Here is a 24,830-nt window from a genome sequence, read left to right on the forward strand (position 1 = left end):
GGAAACGGAGTAAAGAAGAGGATGCAAGTTTCTACTTCGCATTTATGCGCAACGATTACGAACTAGGATCTGCTGTTCTTGACTACATCAGTGGATGGACTCATGTATTATAGCTCTTATGCCGGAATGGCGTATTTACCATCGTCGGAGGGTTGGGTGCGGTTGTTTCCATATTTCTTGTTATTGCTGTACTAGCTTATTATAGCGCGCTTCTCAGGAGTGGAGTTCTGATTCGCGGCCTTCACGAGGCGGGTCCTCGTCATTCTAACCACCCTCATCAAGGTAGAACGCTGCAAATCCAGTCCTTTACTCTGCTTGCAGATGTATGTAAGCGCCCGAATATCCATGCTGCAGACGTGTCTCTGTTGGTGCAGCGCATAGAACCGCCCCGCTCCTATCTATAGCGAAGGCACTTGTATTCTCTGTAGTCTTAATGTGTCCAGAGACAGTCTGCTACATTGTCCTTTGCTCTCGGCCATGTGCTAAAGCATGATAGGGGAAAGAAATACCTCTATACGGTAAGATGCCTGGCTCCTTCGTACAAGAACACATGCAGCCAAAACACCATTGAATAGCAGACAAAACACTGGTAATAAAAAAGAGTTTTTATAAAGAGTTTGCAATATACAGACATGTCTCTTCTGTCATATCACAATACTCAATAGGTCCCAAGGAGTGGTCCATGAAGGAAGCTGGTAATCGTAATACACATAGATCCCCAACGGTGTAAATATAATACAACAGATCATGTCCCACATGCAGCGCTCGAGTGAGTTCAAAATAGCCTCTATTGGCCCCAGGTACAGTACTGGTATCGGCATTACACCGATGATCCCGTAAGTAACGGGCGGTACCGCATACATCATCTGCTGGCATCGTCACCGTCTACTTGTTCCTCTCCCCTCCTTCTCCCCTCTTGTTGATCATTCCACACTACTACTCTTTCTGTCTTTTTGTTTTCCTCTCACTTTGTGGCGCTTTCGTATCTGTGTTTATGTTTTGACAGTCTCTCTTGTCTGCTGTTCTGTCGGATTGGATTGCTCTCGTTTCGGACGCTTTGGAGTTGCAACACCGCCTATCATTTGTCTTCGGAGACAAAGAGACCCGTTTCTATCCATCCGGTAAGTAAATTGGTTTGAATATATGCATCCTTTCTCTCCTATGATTTCAGGAATCATGGGATCATTGCAACTATGCTATCTTAGGGGGTTTTTGAGCGAAAGCCATTGCTGCTCTGGTGTCAATGCGGATAGCGGCCCTCCTGTTGCTGTCCGGGTCCTGCTTTCCTCATAGTGGAGTTGTTACTCTCAAGTCTTATCAGGGACTCGGAAGTTAATTGGATATCTTTCTCTTCCAATTGGCCGTGGTCGAGGGTTGCAGGCAGATTCCTGATCAGCAACGTGGTGTCGTGTTGGCCAACCGTCCCTCCGAGAAGCTCCAACTGCCTCAATTGCGTTGCTGCTCGAGTTCTCTTGACTTTCTCGCTAACATCTGTATCAGTTCTTCCTTTCCTACTATAGCCTGAAATAATTTCACACGCTCTACTGGCCAAACATGTCAACACAACCTCCGGCCATCCCCCCGCGGCCGTCACGCACGCCTCAGCAGCAACGGCAACAACAGCAGGGCCCACCACCCACATCGGCACCAGACGCTCCAAAGATCCCTCCTCGCCCGAATAAGCTTATCGAACGGTCTATGTCCCCGCTACGTCAAAACTATGCACCATCTCCTTTGAATGAGAAGCCCGGTAGCTCAGGTCTGAACCGAACGACCTCAAACGACCAGGTGCCACGGCCCGCCAGTGTGACAATACCATCTCTAGGCGAGGAGGGCATAGAGTACGAAGATTTGAGTGTTGGAAAGCCTGTGGAGGACCCCGAAACTCGGAATGTCGACAGCGAACTCAAGCTTCATGCGCCGAAGCCGTCTTTGCCGACTTCTAGTGCCGCTGCAAAGGTACAAGCTGTCACTCGGACGGACTCTCGCCAGGCGGCTGCGGCCGGTATTGGTGCGGAAACCCCAGGGTCTGAGGAGCAACATGAGCGTCCGGGCCGCCCGCTTCATTCCAGAACGATCAGTTCGCGGGAGGAGTCCTCTACTGCTTCTGCAGACCGTTATCATGAGGAACATGGGATTCCAGAGATAGGACAAAGAGTCCCGATGTATCCCAACGCGGGCGATGTGCAGGCTCCATCTCCTGCGCCTCATCAACTGGAACATGGGCAGCGCCCTGGGCGTAGTCAACACCGTGCTCTCAGTGGCCGTGAAGCTTCTTTGCCCCCGGGTAGTTATGGCCTTCATGGCCACGGCGTGCATAACAATGACAAGTTTGAGAAAGCTTGGTATGAGAAGCATCCCGATGAGTACGCCAAAGAAGAACAGAGCCAGCACGCACCGGGTGGTACCCCTAAGCCAGACTGGGCCTTGAGCAGTGATGACTTGAATAAAATCGTTCGTGGCTCAGCCGTGACTGGATCGGGATTGGGTAAGTGTCTACATATTCCCCGGGGTTTAAGCTACAGCTAACTGGTTTTAAGGAACCTCTCCTGCCGTGACAGGCACCCCAGAAGAAGAGGTCGGCTACATGGCTTCGGACGAGTACACTCAGCGCATGGCATCCCCGGCACCTGACCGCAGTGTGCGTCCTGCGGTTGAGTCACCTTTGCGGAAGATGAGCCATCCCACCACTGAGAAGGAGAGTAAGCAAGAATCTACGCAAGGATCGGGCGTGATCCACGTCGACGAGCCCTATCACCATAGCCATCACCCCGATGGATTTGCACCGACTCCCGCGCCCGAGGAACAGACTAAAGCAGGTGAAGGTGAACGTGAGGAAGAAGAGCCCATTCTGGCGGCCGACGAAGTGCGCCCAGAATCAGCGTTCCAGCATCCGGCGGTCTCTCCCACTCTTGAGAGAGGTGATAGCTTTGATGAGTTCCGAAGTCGGACGCCTAGCACCGGTCACAGTCGGTCCAACAGCAGATCCACCAGCAATCACGGTAGGCCCGCATTGGCACGTTACACTTCGCGTGGCTCAGAGCGCGAAGACGTTCATACGCCTTTGGAGGATGTCGCAGAATATGAGCCTCTATTTCCAGAAGACAATAAGGAAAAGAGGCCCGTGTCGACCGCGGAACGGTTCAAACAACGGCCAGAGCTCAAGCATAGGTTTCCGAGCCAGGACATCTGGGAGGATTCACCCAACAGCCTGCATTTACACGCCACCGTCACGACGCCAGACGTACCGAAACTTGAATCATTTGAAACGCCAGAGCAGGAATCTATTCGCAGAAGCCAGGCAGCCTCTGTTGATCCACATGAAGTTGCTACGCACATCCTCGAGTCGGAAGAGCATAAAGAAGATGAAACGAAACGTCCCAGTATTTCTAAACAGAGATTCCCTAGCAAAGACGTATGGGAAGATGCTCCTGACAGCCAACAGTTGGTGACCACTGTGAGAGCTCCCGAAGGAGCCCCTCAAGAAGCTCCTCGCGAGGTGCCTCGGGAAGCTCCTAAGGAGAGCCCTAAGGAGGAGTTGACTAGTCCAGAGGTGCCTAAAAAGCCAAGCATCCCTGCGCGGCCTGCGAGGCGTCCGCAACTAACTCCTCCGGCGGTGGATCACTCTACCAAGCCGGGGACTTCGCCCACCGAAAAGCGGCAGCCACCGAGCATACCCGGCCGACCAAAGCCACAAATCCCGGCCCGTCCAGCTAAGAAGAGCCCAGAAGAGCCAAAGAAAGAAGAGCCCAAAGATGTCGCAGCCAAACCGAAGCCGCCGGTCCCAGCCCGTCCTGGCGGCAGCAAGATCGCTGCGTTGAAGGCTGGCTTCTTGTCGGATCTTAATTCACGTTTGCAGGGCGGTCCCCCGAAGGCACCGGAGAAGAAGGAAGAGGATCCAGTTGAAAAGAAGCCGCTCCAAGATGCTCGCAAGGGCAGAGCTCGTGGTCCAGCACGGAGGAAGCCTGCTCCTGCGGCTGCTCCTCCCACCACGGCCCCAACAAAAACCGAAACTGCGGGCACGAAGCTTCCTACTATCCCGGAGGTCAAGGTTGCAGATGTGTGGAATATCTGGCAGATTGACGAAAATGGCCAGTTGGTCGTGAGTGGGCATGACGTTAGCAAGAAGCCGGAGCCGGGGCCGGGGCCATCCCAGCCAGAACTATCGAAACTGGAGCCGCCACAGCCAGAGCCATCGAAGTTAGAGCCAGCAGAGCCGGATCGAAAGACGGAGTCACCACAAGCGGAGCCAACGGAACGCGAACCACTGCCGGAGCCATCAAAACCGGAGCTATCCCAGCCGGACATCCCTCCCATGGCCCCTGAGCTGTCTAAGAATGTTGCTGGTGAACCCACCGATCCCGTGCCGTCTCCTAAACTGATACAAATGCCTGAATCCGAACTCGAGAAGAAGCTAGAATCAGTCGTTGAGCCTGTGACCAAGCAAGAAGAGAACGAACCCTCTCCTGTCGAATCCCAAGCCCCTGGGCCGTTGACCATCGCTGAGCCTGAGATCCCAAACATAGCTAAATCACCAACCACGTCCCCGACCACTAGTAACCCGGATGCTGAGCTCCCAGCCATTGAATCTAAGATCATTGAGCCTCAGGAGACCAATAAGCCAAGTGAAGCAACCCCTAAGTTGAAGTTGGAGGAAACTGCTGAGAATATGGCCGCATCTGCCGATGGCAAAAGGGAGTCAGATGGTGACACTTAGATTGGCCAGTGAGGATTACCATGTCATTCATTTTTAAGCAGTACGGTGTAAGTATCTTTTAACAACCTGTATGTGTCCTCTTGTATGCGATCTGTGCGTCTACTTCATAGCATTCTTAGTGTCAAACTGGGCGGCTTTCACCACTTTTGGTGGTTCAATATATTTCATTTTAAATTATATAGCTCGAAAATAAAATACAGTACCAAGCCAATTCTAAACGTGTCTTGAGCCAGACGGTGTATCAAAAATGCAAGGAGCTAGCAAAAAATCTACAACGAATCAGCCAACCGCGTGTTTTTTTTTTTTCATTTTTTGTTTTTTTCTTTCTCGTTTTCTTTTTATTTTGTATGCGAGGACTTGGCGGCTCGTTTTCAGTTAGCTAACGATGGCGGATAACAAATATAATATCGGGTTATCAATCAATTTGTATGGCGCTGTGCAGATGCGAAAAAAACTGTTGGGACACTTAGCAGATTTATTGAAAGGGAGGAAAAGCCAGTCGTATGGATTTTCCATGGACGGGGGTTGACGTCGGCATGATAATACGCCAGCGACAGTTTCATCATGTTTTTCATTGTGATTATAAGGCGGTTTTCGATAAGGCGGTTCGAAAACAACCTTACTGACGAACGTAGAAACGCACGCATGCGAGCAGGAATTCCGCGAGAGAGAGAATGACAGAGAAAACGTCACGGCTCAGCTGGCAGGAAGGTTTTTCATATCACCCTTGCCCTCCTTGACCCAGTCGGGATCAACGAGGCGCTCTCTCTCGGCGTAGAGCTGTTTATAGGCACCGCGTATTGTTCCATCACTAACGTGTGCCACCTGGGAGATTTCCTTGGCAGACTTGCCATGTCCCATCAGGTAGGAAGCCATGTAGATGCACGCCGCCACGATAGACAAAGGAGATCGGCCGGCCAAGTCACCCATTGTCGTAACACGATCGGAGAGCGCAGAAGACACACTCGTGACTTGAAACGGGAGATCGAGCAGGTTACAGAAACGGTTACAGAGATCACTAGGCTTGGTGGAGGTGGTGGCGGTGTAGGTATCGTTGGGGTCTGGAACACCACCGTTCGACACGACGCTGTTGATCCGCTCGAGGTTCTGATTCGTGAAGAATTTCTCCAGAGCCTTGTAGATACGCCCGATCTCTTTCCTCGTTACTTTTGTAACCGCGAAGATCTCTGTGAAGGTACGCGGAACCTTGCATTGGCGGCAGGCAATGAAAATGCACCCAGCAATAATCACGTCCTGCGACTTGCCCTTGAAGGCCTTGGCATCATCAACGACCTTGAACAAGTATTTGGCCGTATCGGCTACATTCTTTTGAATGTTGAAACCATCGCATAGCGCACCGATCTCCTTGTACGCTGCGAGAAGAGCCTTGTTCGCCTTCTCACTAGACTGCTTGTTCTGAGCCCGATACAAATCGCGGATTTTGCCAGAACCCCCACTTGCGATTTGTGTCTCCAGTTGATCACCATTCAACAACGGGTTCGTGGCATCTCCGACACGAGAAGGGTCGTCGTTATTCTGATCGTCATTGGAGAATGTACGCCATTCGGAGTGCATGTCAACCTCTCGGTCCGAAAGCACCAGACCACAGGAACCGCAAACCGTCTCGTGAGAGTCGGGAAACTCCAAGTTAGGCGGCATTTCCTTGCACTCAGGACAGATGACATGGGCCGAAAGGTTCTTCTTCCATTGGTTGGGATCTTGCCGTGCGGCGGCGGAAACGGCAGCCATTTTTCGATTATTCCAGAAGCTCTGCCTTCTAAGTTTGATTCCCTTTGAATTGTTATCCTCGCAACAGAGAGACGGTAGTGGCGTATTCGACCTAAGAAAAGGCAATGAAGTCACGTCTTTGTGGCACTGTGCCTCATGATTCTGTTAGCCAGACTGCTCCCAAGACAGAAATCCATGTTGAAGAGAAATATGCTATGAATAGCAAGAAAACTTCCTCATGAAGTCTCAAGGGAGCCCAGTCAACTGATGCTTTACCTTTCCAATACGGATAGGGTCCTAGCTCAGCAACAGACCCCTGAGTAAAGCACCTTTTCCCAAAGAAATCAAGCCCCAGAAAAAGTCCCACGAAGCCAGGATTAAACTCGTCCAACCGCAAAAAACCAGTGAAGGTCTCCGTAAAAGATCGCAATCGTCGATCTCACGAAAGAAAGCAGAGGTCGAGTAAAGCCTGACGTAAAGCCTATGGCGACACCGAGTGATACCGGCCTAGAGCGATATCGAAGTCGTCGAGTCCTCGAAGCGAATGAAGCCGTCTAAATCGATAGAACGGGGTGATTTCGAGGTAACGGCGTCGAGGGTGTTTCCTTTCGACGGGGTTTGTTATTTCGGGGGTGGGGGGAAGAAGAGAGAAAGAGGGAGGAGAGAAGAAACGAAGGCGAAACTTGGACGAGGCAGCAGAGCCGCAGTGCTGAGTCATCGGCGGGCGGTGCCAAGCCGAAGCGTCCCGAAGAGTTGAACCTCGTCGGTGGATGGACGGAACTTCATCTTTCCCACCCTCAGCAGTGTGTGTCTCCTCGTTCCAACCACCAGTCTGCCCGCAATGATGTCTCAGACTCTCAGAGCCTCGGTAAGTTTTCCGCTACCCCTAAGTGAATATATCAATGCGACCGGACAAATTATTGACGGTAGTGGCGGTACAGCGCTCCCTCTTCTCCCGCGCCTCTCGGCAACAGGTTTCTGTCGCTCGCCGCAGCTTCATGAACTCCGCTATCCGTCGGGGTAGGTGACCCTGTTCTAGTTCGATCATAGACATTGAGCCCTTTTCCCAATTCTTATATCGAACCCCATTTTTTTTTTCCGACACCGGAGGCGTTAACACATACTGCAGCGGACCCCGTTCAGGAGCTCTACCTCCGCGAGCTGAAGGCCTACAAGCCCACCCCCGTCAAGCCTGGTGACGCCGAAGCCCACGTCCAGAAGTTCACTGCCCCCAAGGCTCCCCAATCCCCCGAGGAGGCCAACCTCGCCGGCGAGCTGTCCGCCTACGAGAGCCAGGAGGTTGAGGTTGAGGGCCAGGCCGCTAGCGGCGAGGCTGCCCCTGTTGAGGAGCACTGGTTCGTTGAGCCCGAGGAGGATGAGGCTCCTGCCCACTAGGTTTATTACGTTTTCGACGCGGACAAAAGAGAGCGTTTAGGACGAATGGGTAACGGAAATAGACCATGAACATCCATTATGTCCTGAATGAACTTGTGTAAATTAAACCTACGGAACAATTGATTTCGTTTTCCTTCAAACTGACTCATACATATTGAGTGGGATCTCTTCATAAAGGCATGGGTTTCCTTCAAACTGACTCATAGTGGACCTTGATAAAAAGAGTTGGTATCAGACGCGAAGGGACATGACAGAAGGTTGTTTATCTCAGTATCGAAGAGAAGAACCAATCAAGTACCGCCAGAACTGTATAAATATTCTATCGTATCATTCCTTTCAGGTACGGAGCACTTTTTGATCCGGATTGAACAATGCATCGAACTCTGAGGTGCTCGTATTCTACTTATGTACGTACGGCGATCGTACAGTAATTATCTCCATGCAGATATGTACTATGTCAAGGGAGATCAATGATTGGACTCTTGAGGCAGGAGAGTTTGTCGAATTCCGAGAAATGCAGCCCATTGCGTTATCTGGTCATGGCTCAATGTGACAGCTCCAAAGCGTTCCTCACCAGACCGCCAGGAAGGATTAGATTTAAGTTAGTTGAGGAAGGAATTTTCAGAACAGTCTAAATGCGAGATTCGTCCAAGATGGTGCGTGGGTAAAGTCCGGAGTTCGTCAACACTGTAGTACGTACTGCGGTACCTGAACGGAAGAATGGATAGACAGGTGTCATGAAAAACTTGAGTCGAGTAGTACGCGGATGTACTGAGTAGCAGCCTTCGCAGAAGCCCTCATAGTAATCCTGACTCAATGTTTCTCCCTTGAAACAGTCGGAATGCCGGGGGTAAAGAGTGGCTGGCTGTCTATGGATGCGGTCAATGTCCATTCCAGAGATCTCGAGAATCTACTCTGTACGGACTGATCCACCATCGGTATGACTGATCCGGTTGTCGATGGAATTGACATTAGTGTGGTTTTATGTATGTGCATCTGTGCATCTGCGCGTAGTATTGTGCATGATGTTGGTTCGACCTTACTTGGTCAAGGAATGGACGGAACAGAGAATGATCGCCGTCAATAGTTGGAGTAGATCCATTCGAGAGCTTCATAGTTAAGATAGTTTGGCATGATCATAACTCTTTTCTTTGATCTTGTTCGTATTCCAGCATGGCCGGAGATTGGCATTGTCTTGTAGGGGTAGGTATGCCCAGTTGGTGAAAAAGAATAAAAAGGCTAACTGCGATTGTAGGATCTGAAGTCACAGGCACGAATATTGGTCAACTGCCTTACTGTCATGACAGTATTATGCTATTATTGATGCTACAATAATAGCACTGTCTATTTATGTTTGATCTTTTGTTATATGTGGACCTGGAACCGTCGCTGTTGCATGTCTGTACCGTAACTTACGATATTGTGCCTAAACAAGATTATATGACATTATTGTAGAACAGTTACTACTACAGAGGGCTTTAGCGTATTCATATAGGAATCTCTGCTAGAGCAGACTCCAAAAAAGTTAGTTCCGAGATCGAAAATGGCCGCTGGATCTCAGTTTATCCACGGGTCAGCCTCGCAGGGACTTCCGATCTGGGGCAGCGGTAATGATTGTGACGGTATTGTAAATACCAGGACCCTTGTAAATATCACCAGAGAAAGGTCGGCCTTGGTTATATTTTTATAAGTGCAAACAGACAAATTGTTCTATTGTACTTCATATTCCTTTTATTCCTTGGTCATATCTGAAAAGAACAGAAAGAAGAAAGAAAAGGGTCTACCCTGTACAAAGAGAACTCCGCACCCCATAATAATAGACGATCAGCTTCTCTACGGCTTCTGCTGAGCTTCGTGAACCTTCAATTATTTCTGCTGCATTTCCTCTTCTGTCCTTTTACTTGCTCTTCTTCGTCTCTCTCTCTCTCTCTCTCTCTCCCCTCTCTCTCTTCTTCTTCTTCTTCCCTGTCTGTTATTCAACCATATCACCTATTTAATCTCCCCTGATTTCTCTCCTTTTTTTTCTCCCCTAATATTCTCCCCTCCCCCACTCATTCTTCAGAGCCGCCTCCCAGAAAGGGTAAGTCCTCCAGTTCCGTCCCTGCCTAGTCTCTTCTTTCTATTTCCCCTGTCAGCTGCCGTCAGATTGCTGTCAGTTACGGCGGTCTGAATGGCTATCCTTCCTTCAGTTCCGTGAATGTCTGCTAGTATTAGAATTCTTGTCGACTGATACGTCCAGTGTCTACTTCCAGCCGCCTGCCAGCCGCATACTCCGTACCGTACATTCCGAATGACAGACCCGATTCCCCAAAGGAGTGAGACGCCAGCCTAGCTTCTTTTCTTGCGATTTCGATTGAAAGCGCTCCTGAGCAGCGCGCTTGGTTGCCTCTCACCTTTTTTCTAAAATTACGCCTTCTTATCCGTACAGTCTGTCTGCCCGCTCCGCCAACACATACTCCGTTGTCAGCCCTCGAATACCCACTCTCTTTACCACCGGACTCTCTTTTCCAAATGCTGTTGCTATTATTCTACGTGCGCTGAATTTCGACCTCTTGCAGATATTATTGTGCATGGAGGAGCTGGTCTCTCCATTGCCAATACTCAGCTGCGGCGCACTACTCCCCTTGACGGGGTTCCGACATGAACACACGCCTCTGTCCTCCTACCATCATTTCGCGCCAAACCGCTAGGAGCCACTGTGGTCGTCACTGATCGACCATGTCGGCATCCTCTCCTGACTTGTTGAACCAGAGCAACCAAGAGGAAAATGTCTTGAATCGTGCTGCTAGTTACCAGAATCTTCCCGAGGCTACCAAGACCACAGTCTCACCACCACTGCGGAGGACGTTTTCAGACTTGACTTCTCCCCATCGGGCCCCGTCTCCGACAAAGGAAGATGTCGCCGCCGGCAAAGATATTCTGCGGCGCGCTTCTCTGCGCTCCCAAAACAGGGCCATGGGGAGCCCGCGCAGATCGGGATCATCGGGTGAACAGAAGCAGGAGGACGCACCAACGCGTGAATCGCAGGATACGCTCATGACAGTGCCTGAGACAAGACCTCCGGAGCCCGTGGCCCGGCCCTCCAAGGCCCGTGCAGTGTCCGGAAGGTTGGTTAACCTTGCACGCAGGCAATGGGCCTCCAGCTCGCCGTCTCGACCAGGGTCTCCATCTTCTACAAAATCATCCAAATCACGTAGCTCACCCACAGAGGATCGATCGTCCACGAGCTCAGATCAAGGTCCCGGTACAGATACAGATGCTCAACCACTCTCTCGCAAGCGGACACTCCTAGGCAAGCGGCCACGGCGTCCAATGGTGGCCGTGGTGACCCATGGTCGCAACGATAGCGTGGACTCGCCAAGCAGCCCTTCAGTGAATTCGTTGCGGGCCAAAGGCTCCCTGGAAAAGCTGTCTGCATCTCTCAATGTCTCGACCCCGGTTCTACCACCAATGCCAAAGGGAGCAGCCGCCACTGCCGCGGCCCTGTCCGGCACCAGCATGGATCCTCCACGGAAAAAGGATGATTTATGGAACGTCTTTCGTGGACTAGAGGGAGATTATCAAAAGTGAGTGCTTGCTTTTTGTCTGCCCTACCCATAGACGTGAAAGTGGACTAAATGGTGGCCTTGTTTAGATTCCAATCCAAGTCGAGCGCCTTGAAAGCCAACGTCATTCGTTCCTCCCTGATACCGTTTCTCAGCCGTCACCAACTTCATTCCTGTAAGAACTTGCGAGCCGAAGATCTGGACCGCCGAGTGAACATCCTCAATAAATGGTGGACTGGTTTGTTGGAGATGCTCAATGGCAGAAACAACCAATCGATTTCTGGTACTGATCGACCGGTGTACCTGGAGGCTGTGGTCGGAATTATGACCCGACCAGAGTGGAGGATCGCGTTCCCAATATCCCAGCCCAGCGAGAGTCTACCAAAGTCGTTACAGCATGCGACCTCCATATCGGACAGTTCGGAGCGATCATCCGGTTCGGATTTCCTCCTTGAGTCGATACATCACAACATCCGGAACATATTCATCCAGAATCTATTGTCCCAGATGGCCTTCGTCGTGGAACGGATGTCCATGAGACATGCTCCCGCCAGCTTGGTAGCTTTTTGTGGTAAAGCATGCGCCTATGCCTTCTTTTTCTGCCCGGGTGTGGCAGATATCCTGGTCCGCTTATGGAACACACCGGCCAGCATCTATCGACGAATTCTTGCTGAATCGAGTGTAGACGGAAGTAGCGCCACACGCTTGCTTACCCAGGACCTGGCCCTGAGTTTTCCCATGGCCTTGCGGCCGTTATCTTTCCATTCCCATGCTTCCCTGATGCGGTATCTCCGCCAAAAGCCCGATGCTCCTTTGAATACCAGCCATATTCCATGGCACGGTCCCTGGATCTCCCGATGGTGCGGCCGCGACACGGATCTTTTCTTCGTTTTTGTCAAATTCATACACATATTATATGCGGATTCGATACCGCGAGGGATTGACAAGGGAAAGCGAATCCTGGCTCCGGGCTTACTTCCAATCCATGCACAGTTGCTCATAGTTCTGGAAGACACGCTGTACAAGCAGTCTGCTCTCCAGGTTCCCGATAATTCTCACACAGCAGCCGCCATTACTTTTGACGACTTCATCGAGGGTGCCGATGCTTCGGTTTCGGCCCTCCCCTTGGGTGGTGCCAACAGTCACCGCTCTATGGCAGAGAACCGTCTTATTATCCTTCTTCGAGATTTCCTCTCAGAGTCGTCTGTCGAGCCGAACCATGCCCGATTGTTGTACGCCGAGTCCTTCTGCGGGATAATGAAGTTGGCGGCTCGAAGAACATCGCTGTATGACCATAATGCGTGCTTCACGCTGTGTGACTTTCTGGAGGAGGCCATCCCTATAATCACCAAATTCTCGCAATCTGTCGAGATGGTATTGCTTGATTGGCCATTCTGGCTGGACGCGTGTCGACAAATGATGCAGAGTAGCAATTCTCTCACTGAAGTCAAGGTGTTCTCATTCCTCTTCTGCATGTGGAATACATGGGTTGCATCTGAGGAGCGAAAAGCAGACCTTTGCTTGGGTTTTTTGCTGCATGATGATTGGTTTTTCCAATACTTCAACCACTGGAGTCCGATGATTCGTGCTTATTTCCATCGCCTGGTCTGCTGGAGGATAGCCAGATTTAACGAGGAACCGTCGCCACTCGACTCGTAAGTTTGTCCCCTTTTTTCTATTTGTAGTCTGCAGTTACTGAACTATTTCATACAGGGCCATTTATGAGGCATTGGCAAACAAGCTGCATCGGATGTGGGAACATTATGTGGCGTTCCAAACGAAAGCTACCGAGGAACATGATCCTCCACTCTCATCTGCACCCTGCACTCCGGCTCCCGGACGTCGAATCATCATTATTCGTTGTGACAATCAGTTGTCACCGGCTAATTTATTCGTCTCCTTTGATCGCGTTGTACCCCCTGCCCCGCCAGAGCCTCCTGCGAAGCCGAAGAAAAGCAGTGGTGGTTCTTCGACTTCGGAATCTTCATCTTCTGAGTCACCACCACCACCACCACCTTCGAAGAAGAAATGGAACCTCTTGAAAGCTATGTTCGGTGCCTCTTCCAGCCTGAAGTCATCAGATGCCCAGGCTAGTAACAATTCGGACGAGACGGGCACTCGCTCCCCCGATACCACATTAAGCACCGACAAGTGTCTGGATGGTCATCCTGAGCGATCTCAACAAAGTTCGAGCGAGCCTCCTCCCCAACCAAAGCCAGCACACCAGCCTTTCTTTTTCAAGTTCTCGCTGGAATGGATGGATCGACCTCACTGGCCTGGTAAGAACAGGCGTCTTTTTCCTCCTTCTTTGCCAGCAGCTGCGCAAGTTCACCTACAACAACTCCGCCAGTCCAGAGTCTCGCGATCTGAGTCTGATGCATCAAAGGATGTCCCGCAAAGTGCAAAGGGAGAAAATGACGACACGGAAACTGGCAATCAGGCTGCATCTCCTACAGACGAGCAACCCCCAGCACCTCCTGCGAAGGATCCTATCGTCCCGTACCAAGTCCCTAAGGCCGCTGCATATGATAAACTTGTGGCCAGCAAATATGTTGGCCGTGCACTTGCAGAATGGGCCTTAATTGTGTCCGAGTACGATAGCTTCTTTGCACGCAGAAGGGATGAAGGTGTCCCTTGCGACCGGTTGGTCGAGACTCCAATGCTGGGCGTTGAAAACATCAAGAAATAAAAAACCACCGGCGGCGAACCTCTTGCGCGACAGCTTTGTGTTTTGCTCATTTACATTTCGCTCTTGATTTGGGTTCATGGATAGACTTGGAGCATTTCTTGCATGGATATTCCCTTTTAATAATCTGTTATCTTTTTCTTCTCATTTGACAACAGGGAGGTTATCTGTTGTTTTGCAAAAAAGGGGGAATGGGTCGTCTTCTCAGTCTACTTATCAGCACTTCTCACACTACTGTATATAATAATGTCTACTTAATATGTATCATTGGTGTTACCGGCATGGAGTTTATAGGCGTGGCATTTTTCAGATTTATTGCTTTTTCTCTTTTCTCTGGCATATTCAAGTTTCTATCTCAGGTCAGCGAGTTTAGCATGTACACCAGCGAAGCATAGCACAGTGCAAAGCTATTTACTCTTTCTTGCTTTCTGATTAAAGAGTTGCAGTCATAAGGTTAACTAGTCATCAGATGGGAGGGAAAAGATCTATCTCGAACAAAACTTCCGTGATCGATGCAATATTGCAGTTTAGCTACTTAGTCAATTCTATAAAGACCACAACCATAGCAAAAACAAGCACAACGAGGAATCGAGGTACCAGGCTATATTACATGTCACTGTTACATGTTGATAGAATCAGGTCAAATCAAATCTAGTCGGGTCAAAATCATAACCAGAAAATGTATGAACCATGTACTGTAATCCCTAGAAAAATGAAATATATGGAAGATAAGGAAGAAACATAGTGTGAATGTAAGTCAAATAAAACCCAGACACCAGACCACATGTAAAACCAAATTAGGGTGTACAAGAAAGATGGAAAAGGAACAAATGATGCAAGTTTCAGGACGGGGAAGAGAAAATGAGGATAGAGGGTTAGAGGTGTCTTTGTACAGAATGGATTCGGGTCAAAAGGGGAAGCTTCATAGGAGGGAAGGGAAGGAGAGAGGGAGAGAGAGAAGGTGGCGGAGAAAAGGATTGATGCAGATGTAATAAAAGAGGGTCGAGACTATGATTTATGGAACAGGCTATCGCTTGCATCAACAATGATACCAGCGATCCGATCAACCCACTCCTGGGTCTGTGTCCAGTTGCGCGTGTTATCGATAACATCGCGGATAGCTGGGAAATATGCTTCGTCGTACCCGGACCACAGCTGAGGTCCGAAGAGGACGTGTTTGAATTGTGTGCGGTTGGGGATCTGTATTTGTTAGAAACAGTTCTTTCATATGAGGGGATATTTGGGTTATAGAAAAGGAACTTACTCCACCGCCCTCTCTGAGATCGAGAAGGTTGCTTTCAAAAGTCGCCATACGAGCATTATGCACCATTCGCTGGATGCCCAGGACGTTGTTCTCGTATCCGCCTGAACCCCAGACGGCGTCGTGCCATGCATCGGTCCACTGCTGGAACTTCTGTGCGTCTTGTTGGAATTTCGAGGCTGCGTCGTACAATGGCTGTAGGTTGACTGTTGCGTCGCGGGCAGCGTTGCCACCGTGGGCAATAGGAACCTCTTTCGATTTGGCGTATTCTTCCAGCTCTGTGACATAAGTTTTGAGATGAGTACCATACGCTTCCAAGTCGAATGGTAAGACGGGGCTATCCGCAAGTTGGACGAGCAGCAACCCCCAGAATTGGCCCAGGACCTTATGATATTGGAAACCTGGGTCTCCAAATCGTTCCATCCAGTCGAAGTTCTCGTAGCAGCTGTGGTAGGGATATTTCTCGCCGGTGAAGCCAAAGTCGATACTGGAGGTTCCTGCTAGGTCCTGGAAGGCTACGTAGTCGCTTCCGGCGCCTAGACCAGCCAGTTTTTTCTGCTTCTCTTCCCATATTTCTTTCAAGGTCTTGTTGGCGAAGGGGTCTGAGATGCGGTTAAGGATTTGCAGCATCACGCGCTGGAAGACCGGTGAGGCAGAAGCGTAGAAATCTGAGCCGCTCACGCCTGTGTCGACGTTGAGATAGGCGAATGCGTTTTCGCGAATTTCTTTGATGTCTTTTTCCACGTGTTCTGTCGAGCCGATTAGGTTGTATTCTTCTCCATCCCAGCTGGCGAATTCGATTGTGCGCAGTGGACGCCAGCCAAAGCTAAGCAGATCTCCAAAGATACGGACAACTTCGAGCATAACCGCGGTGCCACTGCCTGGGTCGGAGCTACCTAAACACCAAGAGTCCCGGTGGTTGCCAACGATGATTTTCTTCTTGGGCTGTTCTAGACCGGCGATTCGTCCGAGAACGTTATAAATGGGTTGCTTTTCGACTTCATCTTGCATGTTCATGAGGTTGATGCTGGGCGAATTCTTATCGCCCGTCCACCACTGCGGTACATCGGGGACTCCGCCAACCCATTTGGGTGGTACCTTGGAGCCGTGGCCCTTGAGGACTTGCAATAGTCGTTGGGCATCGCGCCAAGCAATAGGAATACTCGGGATACCAACCAACCCAGGGCTCTCTCCTGGCTTGAGTCTTCCTTTCTCCGCAGCAAGCGAGGGAAATCCGGGCGTGAGTACATCACCCACCACCCACGACATCAAGCTAACGGCGCCCCTCTGCACTCCGTCGGCCGGCATAAACCGTCCGTTAGGGTAGGAGGGACCCCGAACGAATCCATCCTCCGACGGGTCGGAATAGATGATACAGCCAGCTGCACCGGCAAGTTCCGCCGCTTTGACCTTCAGCGCCCGATCCGTCTCGGAACCGTAGTAGCGGACCAAAGCGATAGAGCCTTCCACGGAGACACCCTTATCAGCGAGCAGCTTGAAGTCTTCGCGCGATCCGTAGTTTGCGTAGATGAGGTGGCCCGTCACGTTTCCGCTCTTAGAATGCCCATGGAACACGGGTACCTCGCGATCATCTTCTTCCAGCGTCGCTTCCCAGGCCAGATGGGGCGGGTCAACAATGGCCACCCGGCGACCATCTTGCTGGGGATAGTTCAGATAAACCTGGAATTCTTCCCTCTCGACCTCGTCGAAACCTGCGCTGCGGAACTCCTGCTCGATCCACTCCGCCAGCACGAAGCTTCCTTCTGTACCGGCCATGTGCGGATAGTTTGTCAATTTCCTCAGATTCTCGGCGATGTTGGTTTCGTTGACTTGGCTTTGGATGAAGTTCTCGATTGACGAAGAACTGAACGACTGACCAATGATAAACCTCGTATTCATGCTGAAGATGTCGGAGATGAAGAAAATGTAGACCATAGAAACCACCAGCAACAGCCCAAATAACCGTAACATGACAATACATCCCTGGCCCTGAAACCTCGTCCTCGCCTCGTTGAGATCGACCGTCCAGCGGAAGTTCGGTAATAGCCGGCGCAAAGGGAATTGCATCGCAGAAAGCTTTCGCGTCAGGGTACTAAACGGTTTCGCAAGTCGATTCCGTAACCGCGAGGCTCGTTGCGACGAAGATGACTGTTGCCCACCATCCTCCACATCCATCTGATCCAATTCCCGCTGTAGTTCCTCCAACGACCCCCTATCGGAACCCGAAGCGGCGGAGTCGAGATCATCTAAACTGTTCCGGGCGGATTCGACGGTGGGCGGCTGGTAGCCAGGTGGAAACGATCGAGGGGGTGGGGGATTCCTATTGTTATCCCGGGTTACGTTTGCATCGTCATTGTTGTTGTCTTGATGTTGCAGTAGGCCTTCTCGTTCGGCATCGTCGCTAGCCTCGTTGCGATCCGGGTGTGACCGTGAGGATCCGGGACGGTTGCCGACGGCCTCATCGTAAGAAGGAATGGGGAGAGCTTGGTAATTGAATTTCTTATCGCCCATGGTGGACGGAAGTCGGGGGCTCCGGGGAGCAGCAAAGGAAGCTGGACAGAGTCACGGACGCCGAACTAAACGGGATCATGATCTGATCGAGAGAAAAGGAGCGACAGCCTGGGCGATCATGCTCGAGCGAGCGATAATGCGGAATATTTGGAGATGGGTAGAAAAAGAGGGATGATAGTAGAACAGTTGGAGGTGGTGAGGACGGAAATTGGATGCCTCCTGTTCAGTTCCCCAGAACACCGCGTGGCGCAGACCCACTGCCAAGTGACAGAAACGGCCAACTGGGGTGACATGTATACTCTGTACCAGGAGTATTGTGGCTGTTCTGGAGGAGAGGGTTCTTTATACTTTTATTTTGGGGATACATTATGGTATAAAGCGCCTGTTATGACGCGATCTCTATACTCCGTGCTCTCCGATCAGGTTGATCTATAAACCCCCGGATGGACAAGGCTGTATATCATTGACTATCACCATCTGCCTAGAACTATTGAGGAATCGACATCCGGCGAATAATCATTGATTGCTGTCGGGAAGCTGAGGAAGACGTTGCCGAAGTGAATGTCTGGTTATATATACAGTATATATTCAGCAGGATCTACATGAGGCGGAATCAACTTACTAGCATGCACAATCCCTTGAGAGTGTAAAAAGGCAACAACCTTCCCAGTGTGTTTGCTAGCTTGTTCATCTTTCGCCAACCATATTGTTGAGTAGGTTGAGTAGGAACCAAAGCCCAGCTTGTATATGGTATAGTATCGCCCCATGAAGATGGCCACCAATGCTCAGTAGAGTCTGTTCATGATAGGCACTTCAAGGATAAAGAATATGAACTCTGATGCATACCCTGGCAACTCTTTGTCTACCGCTGACGAAATATGGCATTTCTACGAACTAACTGCACCTTCTCTCAGTGTTCGAGTATGCGGTATATTGAGGACCAGCGCTGCTATATATAACATGCCAACCGTATCATATCCGACTGCCTAGGCATCCCCAAATCGATAGCGGAATACTCTCTTGTAGACCGAGGGGTATCTCAAACAGGATCCCGGCAAGTGGTAGGGAACATCCTGCCTGCCGGCTGTTACACTCATCAGTTCCAGTCTCAGCTCTGGCGTCATCCGGACTGACTCGGATCGGAGGATGTATGGTTCTTGGATCCAATTGATAAGACCGAACCAGTGAATATCGGATGAACAGTAGCATCTTAAGTGCTTCCATATGGGTAGATTCCGGACAGGAGTACTCGATATAGAAGACTCGACCGACTCCGTAGAGCTCCAGGACAAAACGGTGGATCCGGAGGCGATTGAAACAGCCTGACAGGAACCCAGCAACGATCCAGGCACCCCTAACAGGCAGCGAGACATGCGCAACATGACGGGAGAAGCCGCAAACCAGGGAAATTGGTATATACAGAGTAGTCATACGGTTCTCCGTACCTCCGTTGCTGGGTGGATCCACTGATAAGATTGATATGGATTCTTTTGCACTCATACTCACTCCTCACTACTATGCGGAGGAGTATGCATTCTGTCTCTTCTTTATACAGAGTAGAACAAACCCGATATCAAAATGCCTGGTACGAAGACAGTAGTGGTTCGGAGTGGGCGGTGGAACGGCACAGAAAAGCGCCAACAAAAAAAACTCCAACTCAACATTGTCCGTCGGGATGCGTTCTGCGGCGTATATCAGAGTATAGTGAGCAGAGTCGGTGTGGATGCGAATTTCAGGGGGGAAACGGGGTAAGAACAGTTGGATTCACAATTAACAAAACAGCCCAGAGATATAAAGAGGCTGCTGTTCTCCTCGAAAAACGCTTTCAATCCGTGGTGATTTCGTTGGTACTGTATATTTGGTGCTCCGTCGAGTGTCCGTCAAAAAAAATTTCAAAGACAACAGCTGGTCTCCTTTTATAATTTCGCTTGTCCCTCCAATTCTTTTCTTCTTCTCTTCTCTCTTTACTACTCTTTCTCTCCCACATATCCCACATAACTAATACATACAACCTGAATTCTCCCTCTATTTACCACCGCCACCATGTCCGCCCGCCCCCAGAACATTGGTATCAAGGCCATTGAGGTCTACTTCCCTCGTCAGGTATGCCTCTAAATATAAGAATAAGGTCAACTTTATACTAATTTCTTCCTTTCAAGTGCGTTGACCAGGCTGAGCTGGAGAAGCACGATGGCGTTAGCGAGGGGAAGTACACCATTGGTCTCGGCCAGACCAAGATGAGCTTCTGTGATGACCGTGAAGGTATGTTCACATTTTCCAATGGCTTGCAATGGGCTCCCAATGGGCAATAATATACTAACAATACCGTGACTAGACATCTACTCCATCTCCCTCACCACCCTCTCCTCCCTCCTGCGCAAGTATGAAATCGACCCCAACTCCGTCGGCCGTCTCGAGGTCGGTACCGAGACCCTCCTCGACAAGTCCAAGTCCGTCAAGTCCGTCCTGATGCAGCTCTTTGCTCCCCATGGAAACACAAACATTGAGGGTGTCGACAACGTCAACGCCTGCTACGGTGGTACCAATGCTCTCTTCAACAGCATCAACTGGATCGAGTCTTCCGCCTGGGATGGTCGCGATGCTGCTGTGGTCTGCGGTGACATTGCCTTGTACGCCAAGGGTGCTGCTCGTCCTACTGGTGGTGCCGGCTGTGTGGCCATGTTGATTGGCCCTGATGCTCCCATTGTCTTCGAGCCCGGTCTCCGTGGTAGCTACCTCACTCACGCCTATGACTTCTTCAAGCCCGACTTGGCCAGCGAGTACCCCGTTGTCGATGGTCACTTCTCCCTCAAGTGCTACACCGAGGCCGTTGATGCCTGCTACAAGGCCTACAACGCTCGTGAGAAGACACTCAAGGCCGCCAATGGCACCAATGGCGTTGAGCAGGACGACTCAAAGACTCCTCTCGACCGTTTCGACTACATCTGCTATCACGCCCCCACCTGCAAGTTGGTACAGAAGTCTTACGGTCGTATGCTCTACAATGACTACGTGGCCAACCCCTCACACCCCGCGTTCGCCGAGGTTGCTCCTGAGCTGCGTGACGTCGAATACGAGAAGACTTTTGCCGACAAGAACATCGAGAAGACCTTCATGGGCCTGACCAAGAAGACCTTTGCTGAGCGGGTGCGTCCCGCTCTGGATGTTGCCACTCTTTGCGGTAATATGTACACTGCTACCGTCTATGGTGGTCTTGCCAGCTTGATCTCCAACGTGTCTTTCGACCCTAGCCAGGCTAAGCGTGTTGGTTTCTTCTCGTACGGTAGCGGTCTTGCTAGCTCCATGTTCAGCGCCAAGATTGTCGGCGATGTGAAGTACATGGCTGAGAAGCTTGACCTCCACAACCGCCTGAACAACCGCAACGTCCTGCCCCCTCAGGCTTACGATGACATGTGCCTCCTGCGTGAGCACGCTCACTTGGCCAAGAACTTCAAGCCCTCGGGCAACCCCGAGACCATTGTTTCTGGCGCCTACTACCTGACTGAGGTGGACGACATGTTTCGCCGGAAGTACGATGTTAAGGCATAAATTGTTTTCTATGATTCCCCTTCTGATATTTGTTTTTAATTATACTGTTTACGAATTTTTTTTTCTTGGGAGGTGACCTTCTCAGATGTCGCAGAAAGAGTGTTGATGAGAATTTGGCATTGTTTTATACCAGAAAGAAGAGAGGACACTGTTAGATACAGCGCTGGGATATTCCGGGTTTATGAGCAGTTCACGATTCTGTCTTACTGTCCATAATTTATTTAATCAAGCTATTGCTACGAGACTTATTGTTACCGTACATTTCTTCTCGGAGATACTCTTCCCACTCTCAACCAGAATAAAGCGCCCGCATTCTGCAAAGAACAGAAATAATTAGTTCATTATTGAAAAAAAGAAACTAATCAATATTCTTTAAGGCTGATCCACAAGTTCCTTTTTCGCACACATCGTCCACTCAGTGAGCTTGACGCCGGCGCTGCATCTCCGGCGCGTAAACCAGACCACCTCTCATATTGTGATATTTGGTGTATTTTAGGAAAAACCAGTATGATTTTCGAAACACTCGCTTCCCCAGTACCGGTTCCTGCGGCTGCACGATTTACTTCTTCTGTGCTCTGAACAGCGGATCCTGACGCACCGGCCATTCAACTTCGGCGCTAAGAGAGATGAACCCTTCTCTCCCAAAAACACACAATTAAGGCACTATTCTCGTCCATTACATTTCAATCTTGCCGCCGACTGATGAAGATCATAGGCGTGACGCCGGTTTCTGTCACTAATTTAGGGACATTCTTCCAAGAATAGCACATCAATTGTTACCGAATATAGCGCTTCATGGCGAACAGTGCTCATTGACAATCGATGTAGATTGCTGCTAGAACGCCGCAGAATCGCAGCAAATGCAAAAAATAGCAGCACCTTGACGCGCGACTGTAACATGAAACGATTTGCGCCGGGATGTGGAGAGTTGTGTCTACTGCATTCTCGCATAGTGACTGTTCGCGGGCTACCTAGTATGGGTTTCTCTTACCTATCTTGGACACCAAAGACACTAGAGATATGGAGATGAGGTTGTGGGCGTCACGATGGAAGTCTTCGCGTGTTTCATGTTCTCCAGGGTCCTGTGCTTGGCGATACGTTGGATTCATTTCCTTTTTCTGTTGAGTCTTGCTCGCTGAGCGCAACAGGGAATCTCATGGAAGAGCATTTATATCCAAGCGATGTCCTGTGGTATCTACCAGTTCGATTTCTGAATTAGTCTGAGTAATCGTGCTGGCCATTGTTTGGCTCTGAGAGCCCGTTCTATTTCATACAAGACTGGCTGCTTGTTTTATTGTTTAATTTCCTTCTGCACTGACAGGTCCTGAGACACCACAGGAAGTTGGCACTTCCTAGCTTGCACCTGACCATTTGAACTTCTCAAACTATCATCAATATGTCTGTTCAATACGCTTACTACCGTCCAACAACACCCCCGGACGCCCCATTGAGCGCGGCGCATAGTCGACATGCCTCAGACTCCTCGGTTTACTCCACCGATGCTTCGTCCCCATGGTCTGCCACCACATCTGCAACTAGCCCTGGCGGCTCTCCGCCCCGGAAGCTCCATCACGGGCCAGCGCTTCTTCCCAAGATCCGGCCTCAAGATGTGGTGGTTGAGCCAGCTCCTATGGCTGGATCGCAGCGTCAACGTCGCAACACGCGAAATCCGCCAGCTCCCTTACCGTACGTTCATGGCAGCTCAGGAGCACAGCGGAGCGCTTATCTCACATCCCAGGCCGCTCCGGGGTACAGCACAAGCAATGGCGTGGCTCTATTGTCACCACTGAGCATCACATCCTCGAACAAGCGCAAGGCATCTTCTTCGCCTGAGGGTCATTCTCGGTATGCTTCTGAGTCGAGAAGCCGTGAGGCGATGCTGGAGCGATACGGTTATCCAACGTACCGACAGCTGCCCAGGTACATTGTCCCGTCTATGCCAGCAACCCCGAATATCATCGTGCATCCACCTTACTTGCAGCAGCGCTCGACAGCCGAATACACTTACCAACAACAACCGGCTGTCGTGTCGAAGATGCCACAGTACTGCCATCAGCATTCGTACACTCAGGATGTTCATCCCTATCCCCTTGGCCCAGTCTGTCACCCTGAGGAAGTGGATGAGTCAACAACAATACTTGCGTACCTCACTGCGCCTACCCAAGCCATCAAGCTAGTCCGAAACGTGAACGTCGTCCCAATTCGGGGAATGCACGACTATTTTTGGTGGGACGTTCGCAACCTACGCAACTGGAACTCATTCCATCCCTCTACATTTGACTCAATCGATTGCCTGACGAAGCTCCTAACGACAGAAATCCCATCATACCTCACCCCATCAACCATGGTCCATCCATCGCGCCTCGCACCTGAATGCGAAACTACGTTGATCGGTCTAATAAATGACATCTACGCACCAAGGGTGAACGCCGCACTGGCTGTATCTCAAGGTCCCAACCACTTACGGCTCTACCCTGCACCCGGTGTACGCACTTCAGTGAACAGGAACTACGGCGGACCGCATTTTCTCGCCAACTACTCAACCGATACGTACCAGACGGCCTCGGGACTACCCCAGGGCCGACTAGTCGGGATAGTTAGAAGCTTTGACCGGTGGAACACGGGGATGCGCAAGGAAGCAGAACCAAGACGGGTCGAGTACCTCAACGGACTTGCACATCTGCAGCGATGTATGCGCGAACACGGCTGCCGATACGGATTCATAATGACTGAAATCGAACTAGTCTGCGTGCGCGCAGGCTGCGACAGCGGCGACAGTGAAGCAGTCCCATATTTCGGCTTCCTCGAAATCTCCTCACCCATTCCAACCAAAACCTCCGATGACGATAGCCGCTTCCACTCACCCGCCTTATCCAGCGCCGGCACCGACGGCCTCTCATCCTCGACTTCATCCACCCGCAGCCGCAGCACCAGTCACTCGCCTAATCCTGACCGCACAACACACCCGTACTACACGGAAAATGCAAACCCACAATCCCTCGACGGGCCCTTAACAACAACCCTAGCCCTGTACTTCCTCCTCATGCTCTCAAAAGACACACCTTTGCCCTCGCAGCCGTCACCGCACATCAACGTTGGTGGGCCAGGCGCGCTTACCCGGCAGAAGGTTCTGCCGGAGGGGAGGGATAAGTGGATTCCAAAAGTGCATGCTGGAGAGACGAGAGATGCGAAGAGGGTTAGGGGTTGGGTGTGGCCGGAGGATCCGTGGCATAGACGGGAGGGGGGTGGAGTGTCGTCGAGGGGGAGGGGGAGGGCGGTTAATGATAGTAATGGGGAGGGGGATGTGAGGCTTAAAAGGTGGCATAAATAGATTCTCTCGTTAAATAATATTTCCTTCGTTGTATTATAACATTTCTTCTTATGAATCTGTATCTAATCATGTGTAGTAGAAATGGTGGTGTAGCGGTAGGGCAGGGC

General features: G+C 50.6%; 7 protein-coding genes across 7 annotated transcripts; 5 read left to right on the forward strand and 2 right to left on the reverse strand.

Annotated features, from left to right (window-relative positions):
* Positions 1-1,554: 1,554 nt before the first annotated feature.
* Positions 1,555-4,717, forward strand: ACHE_21030S (uncharacterized protein; the record flags this gene model as incomplete). The annotated part of the gene is made up of 2 exons (XM_043285398.1): positions 1,555-2,488; positions 2,541-4,717. The coding sequence occupies 2 exons, from the start codon at positions 1,555-1,557 to the stop codon at positions 4,715-4,717; spliced, it is 3,111 nt and encodes a 1,036-aa protein (XP_043134094.1).
* A 696-nt stretch (positions 4,718-5,413) lies between these two features.
* On the reverse strand, positions 5,414-6,466 carry SUA7 (transcription factor SUA7; the record flags this gene model as incomplete). The annotated part of the gene is made up of 1 exon (XM_043285399.1): positions 5,414-6,466. One exon carries the CDS (start codon positions 6,464-6,466, stop codon positions 5,414-5,416), a length of 1,053 nt encoding a protein of 350 aa, XP_043134095.1.
* An 820-nt stretch (positions 6,467-7,286) lies between these two features.
* Positions 7,287-7,840, forward strand: ACHE_21032S (ATP synthase subunit H; the record flags this gene model as incomplete). Its single annotated transcript, XM_043285400.1, has 3 exons — positions 7,287-7,313; positions 7,387-7,465; positions 7,575-7,840. 3 exons carry the CDS (start codon positions 7,287-7,289, stop codon positions 7,838-7,840), a joined length of 372 nt encoding a protein of 123 aa, XP_043134096.1.
* A 2,718-nt stretch (positions 7,841-10,558) lies between these two features.
* ACHE_21033S (DUF1765 domain-containing protein) lies at positions 10,559-14,074 on the forward strand (the record flags this gene model as incomplete). The annotated part of the gene is made up of 3 exons (XM_043285401.1): positions 10,559-11,406; positions 11,475-13,040; positions 13,099-14,074. The coding sequence occupies 3 exons, from the start codon at positions 10,559-10,561 to the stop codon at positions 14,072-14,074; spliced, it is 3,390 nt and encodes a 1,129-aa protein (XP_043134097.1).
* A 1,005-nt stretch (positions 14,075-15,079) lies between these two features.
* Positions 15,080-17,843, reverse strand: ACHE_21034A (M28 family metallopeptidase; the record flags this gene model as incomplete). Its single annotated transcript, XM_043285402.1, has 2 exons — positions 15,080-15,271; positions 15,336-17,843. The coding sequence occupies 2 exons, from the start codon at positions 17,841-17,843 to the stop codon at positions 15,080-15,082; spliced, it is 2,700 nt and encodes an 899-aa protein (XP_043134098.1).
* A 2,043-nt stretch (positions 17,844-19,886) lies between these two features.
* erg13 (hydroxymethylglutaryl-CoA synthase) lies at positions 19,887-21,392 on the forward strand (the record flags this gene model as incomplete). The annotated part of the gene is made up of 3 exons (XM_043285403.1): positions 19,887-19,946; positions 20,003-20,105; positions 20,179-21,392. The coding sequence occupies 3 exons, from the start codon at positions 19,887-19,889 to the stop codon at positions 21,390-21,392; spliced, it is 1,377 nt and encodes a 458-aa protein (XP_043134099.1).
* A 1,396-nt stretch (positions 21,393-22,788) lies between these two features.
* On the forward strand, positions 22,789-24,723 carry ACHE_21036S (uncharacterized protein; the record flags this gene model as incomplete). The annotated part of the gene is made up of 1 exon (XM_043285404.1): positions 22,789-24,723. The coding sequence occupies one exon, from the start codon at positions 22,789-22,791 to the stop codon at positions 24,721-24,723; it is 1,935 nt and encodes a 644-aa protein (XP_043134100.1).
* Between the last annotated feature and the right edge of the window lie 107 nt (positions 24,724-24,830).

The sequence above is a fragment of the Aspergillus chevalieri genome, chromosome 2 (assembly GCF_016861735.1).
Source record: "Aspergillus chevalieri M1 DNA, chromosome 2, nearly complete sequence".
NCBI classification, from domain to species: Eukaryota; Fungi; Ascomycota; class Eurotiomycetes; order Eurotiales; family Aspergillaceae; genus Aspergillus; species Aspergillus chevalieri.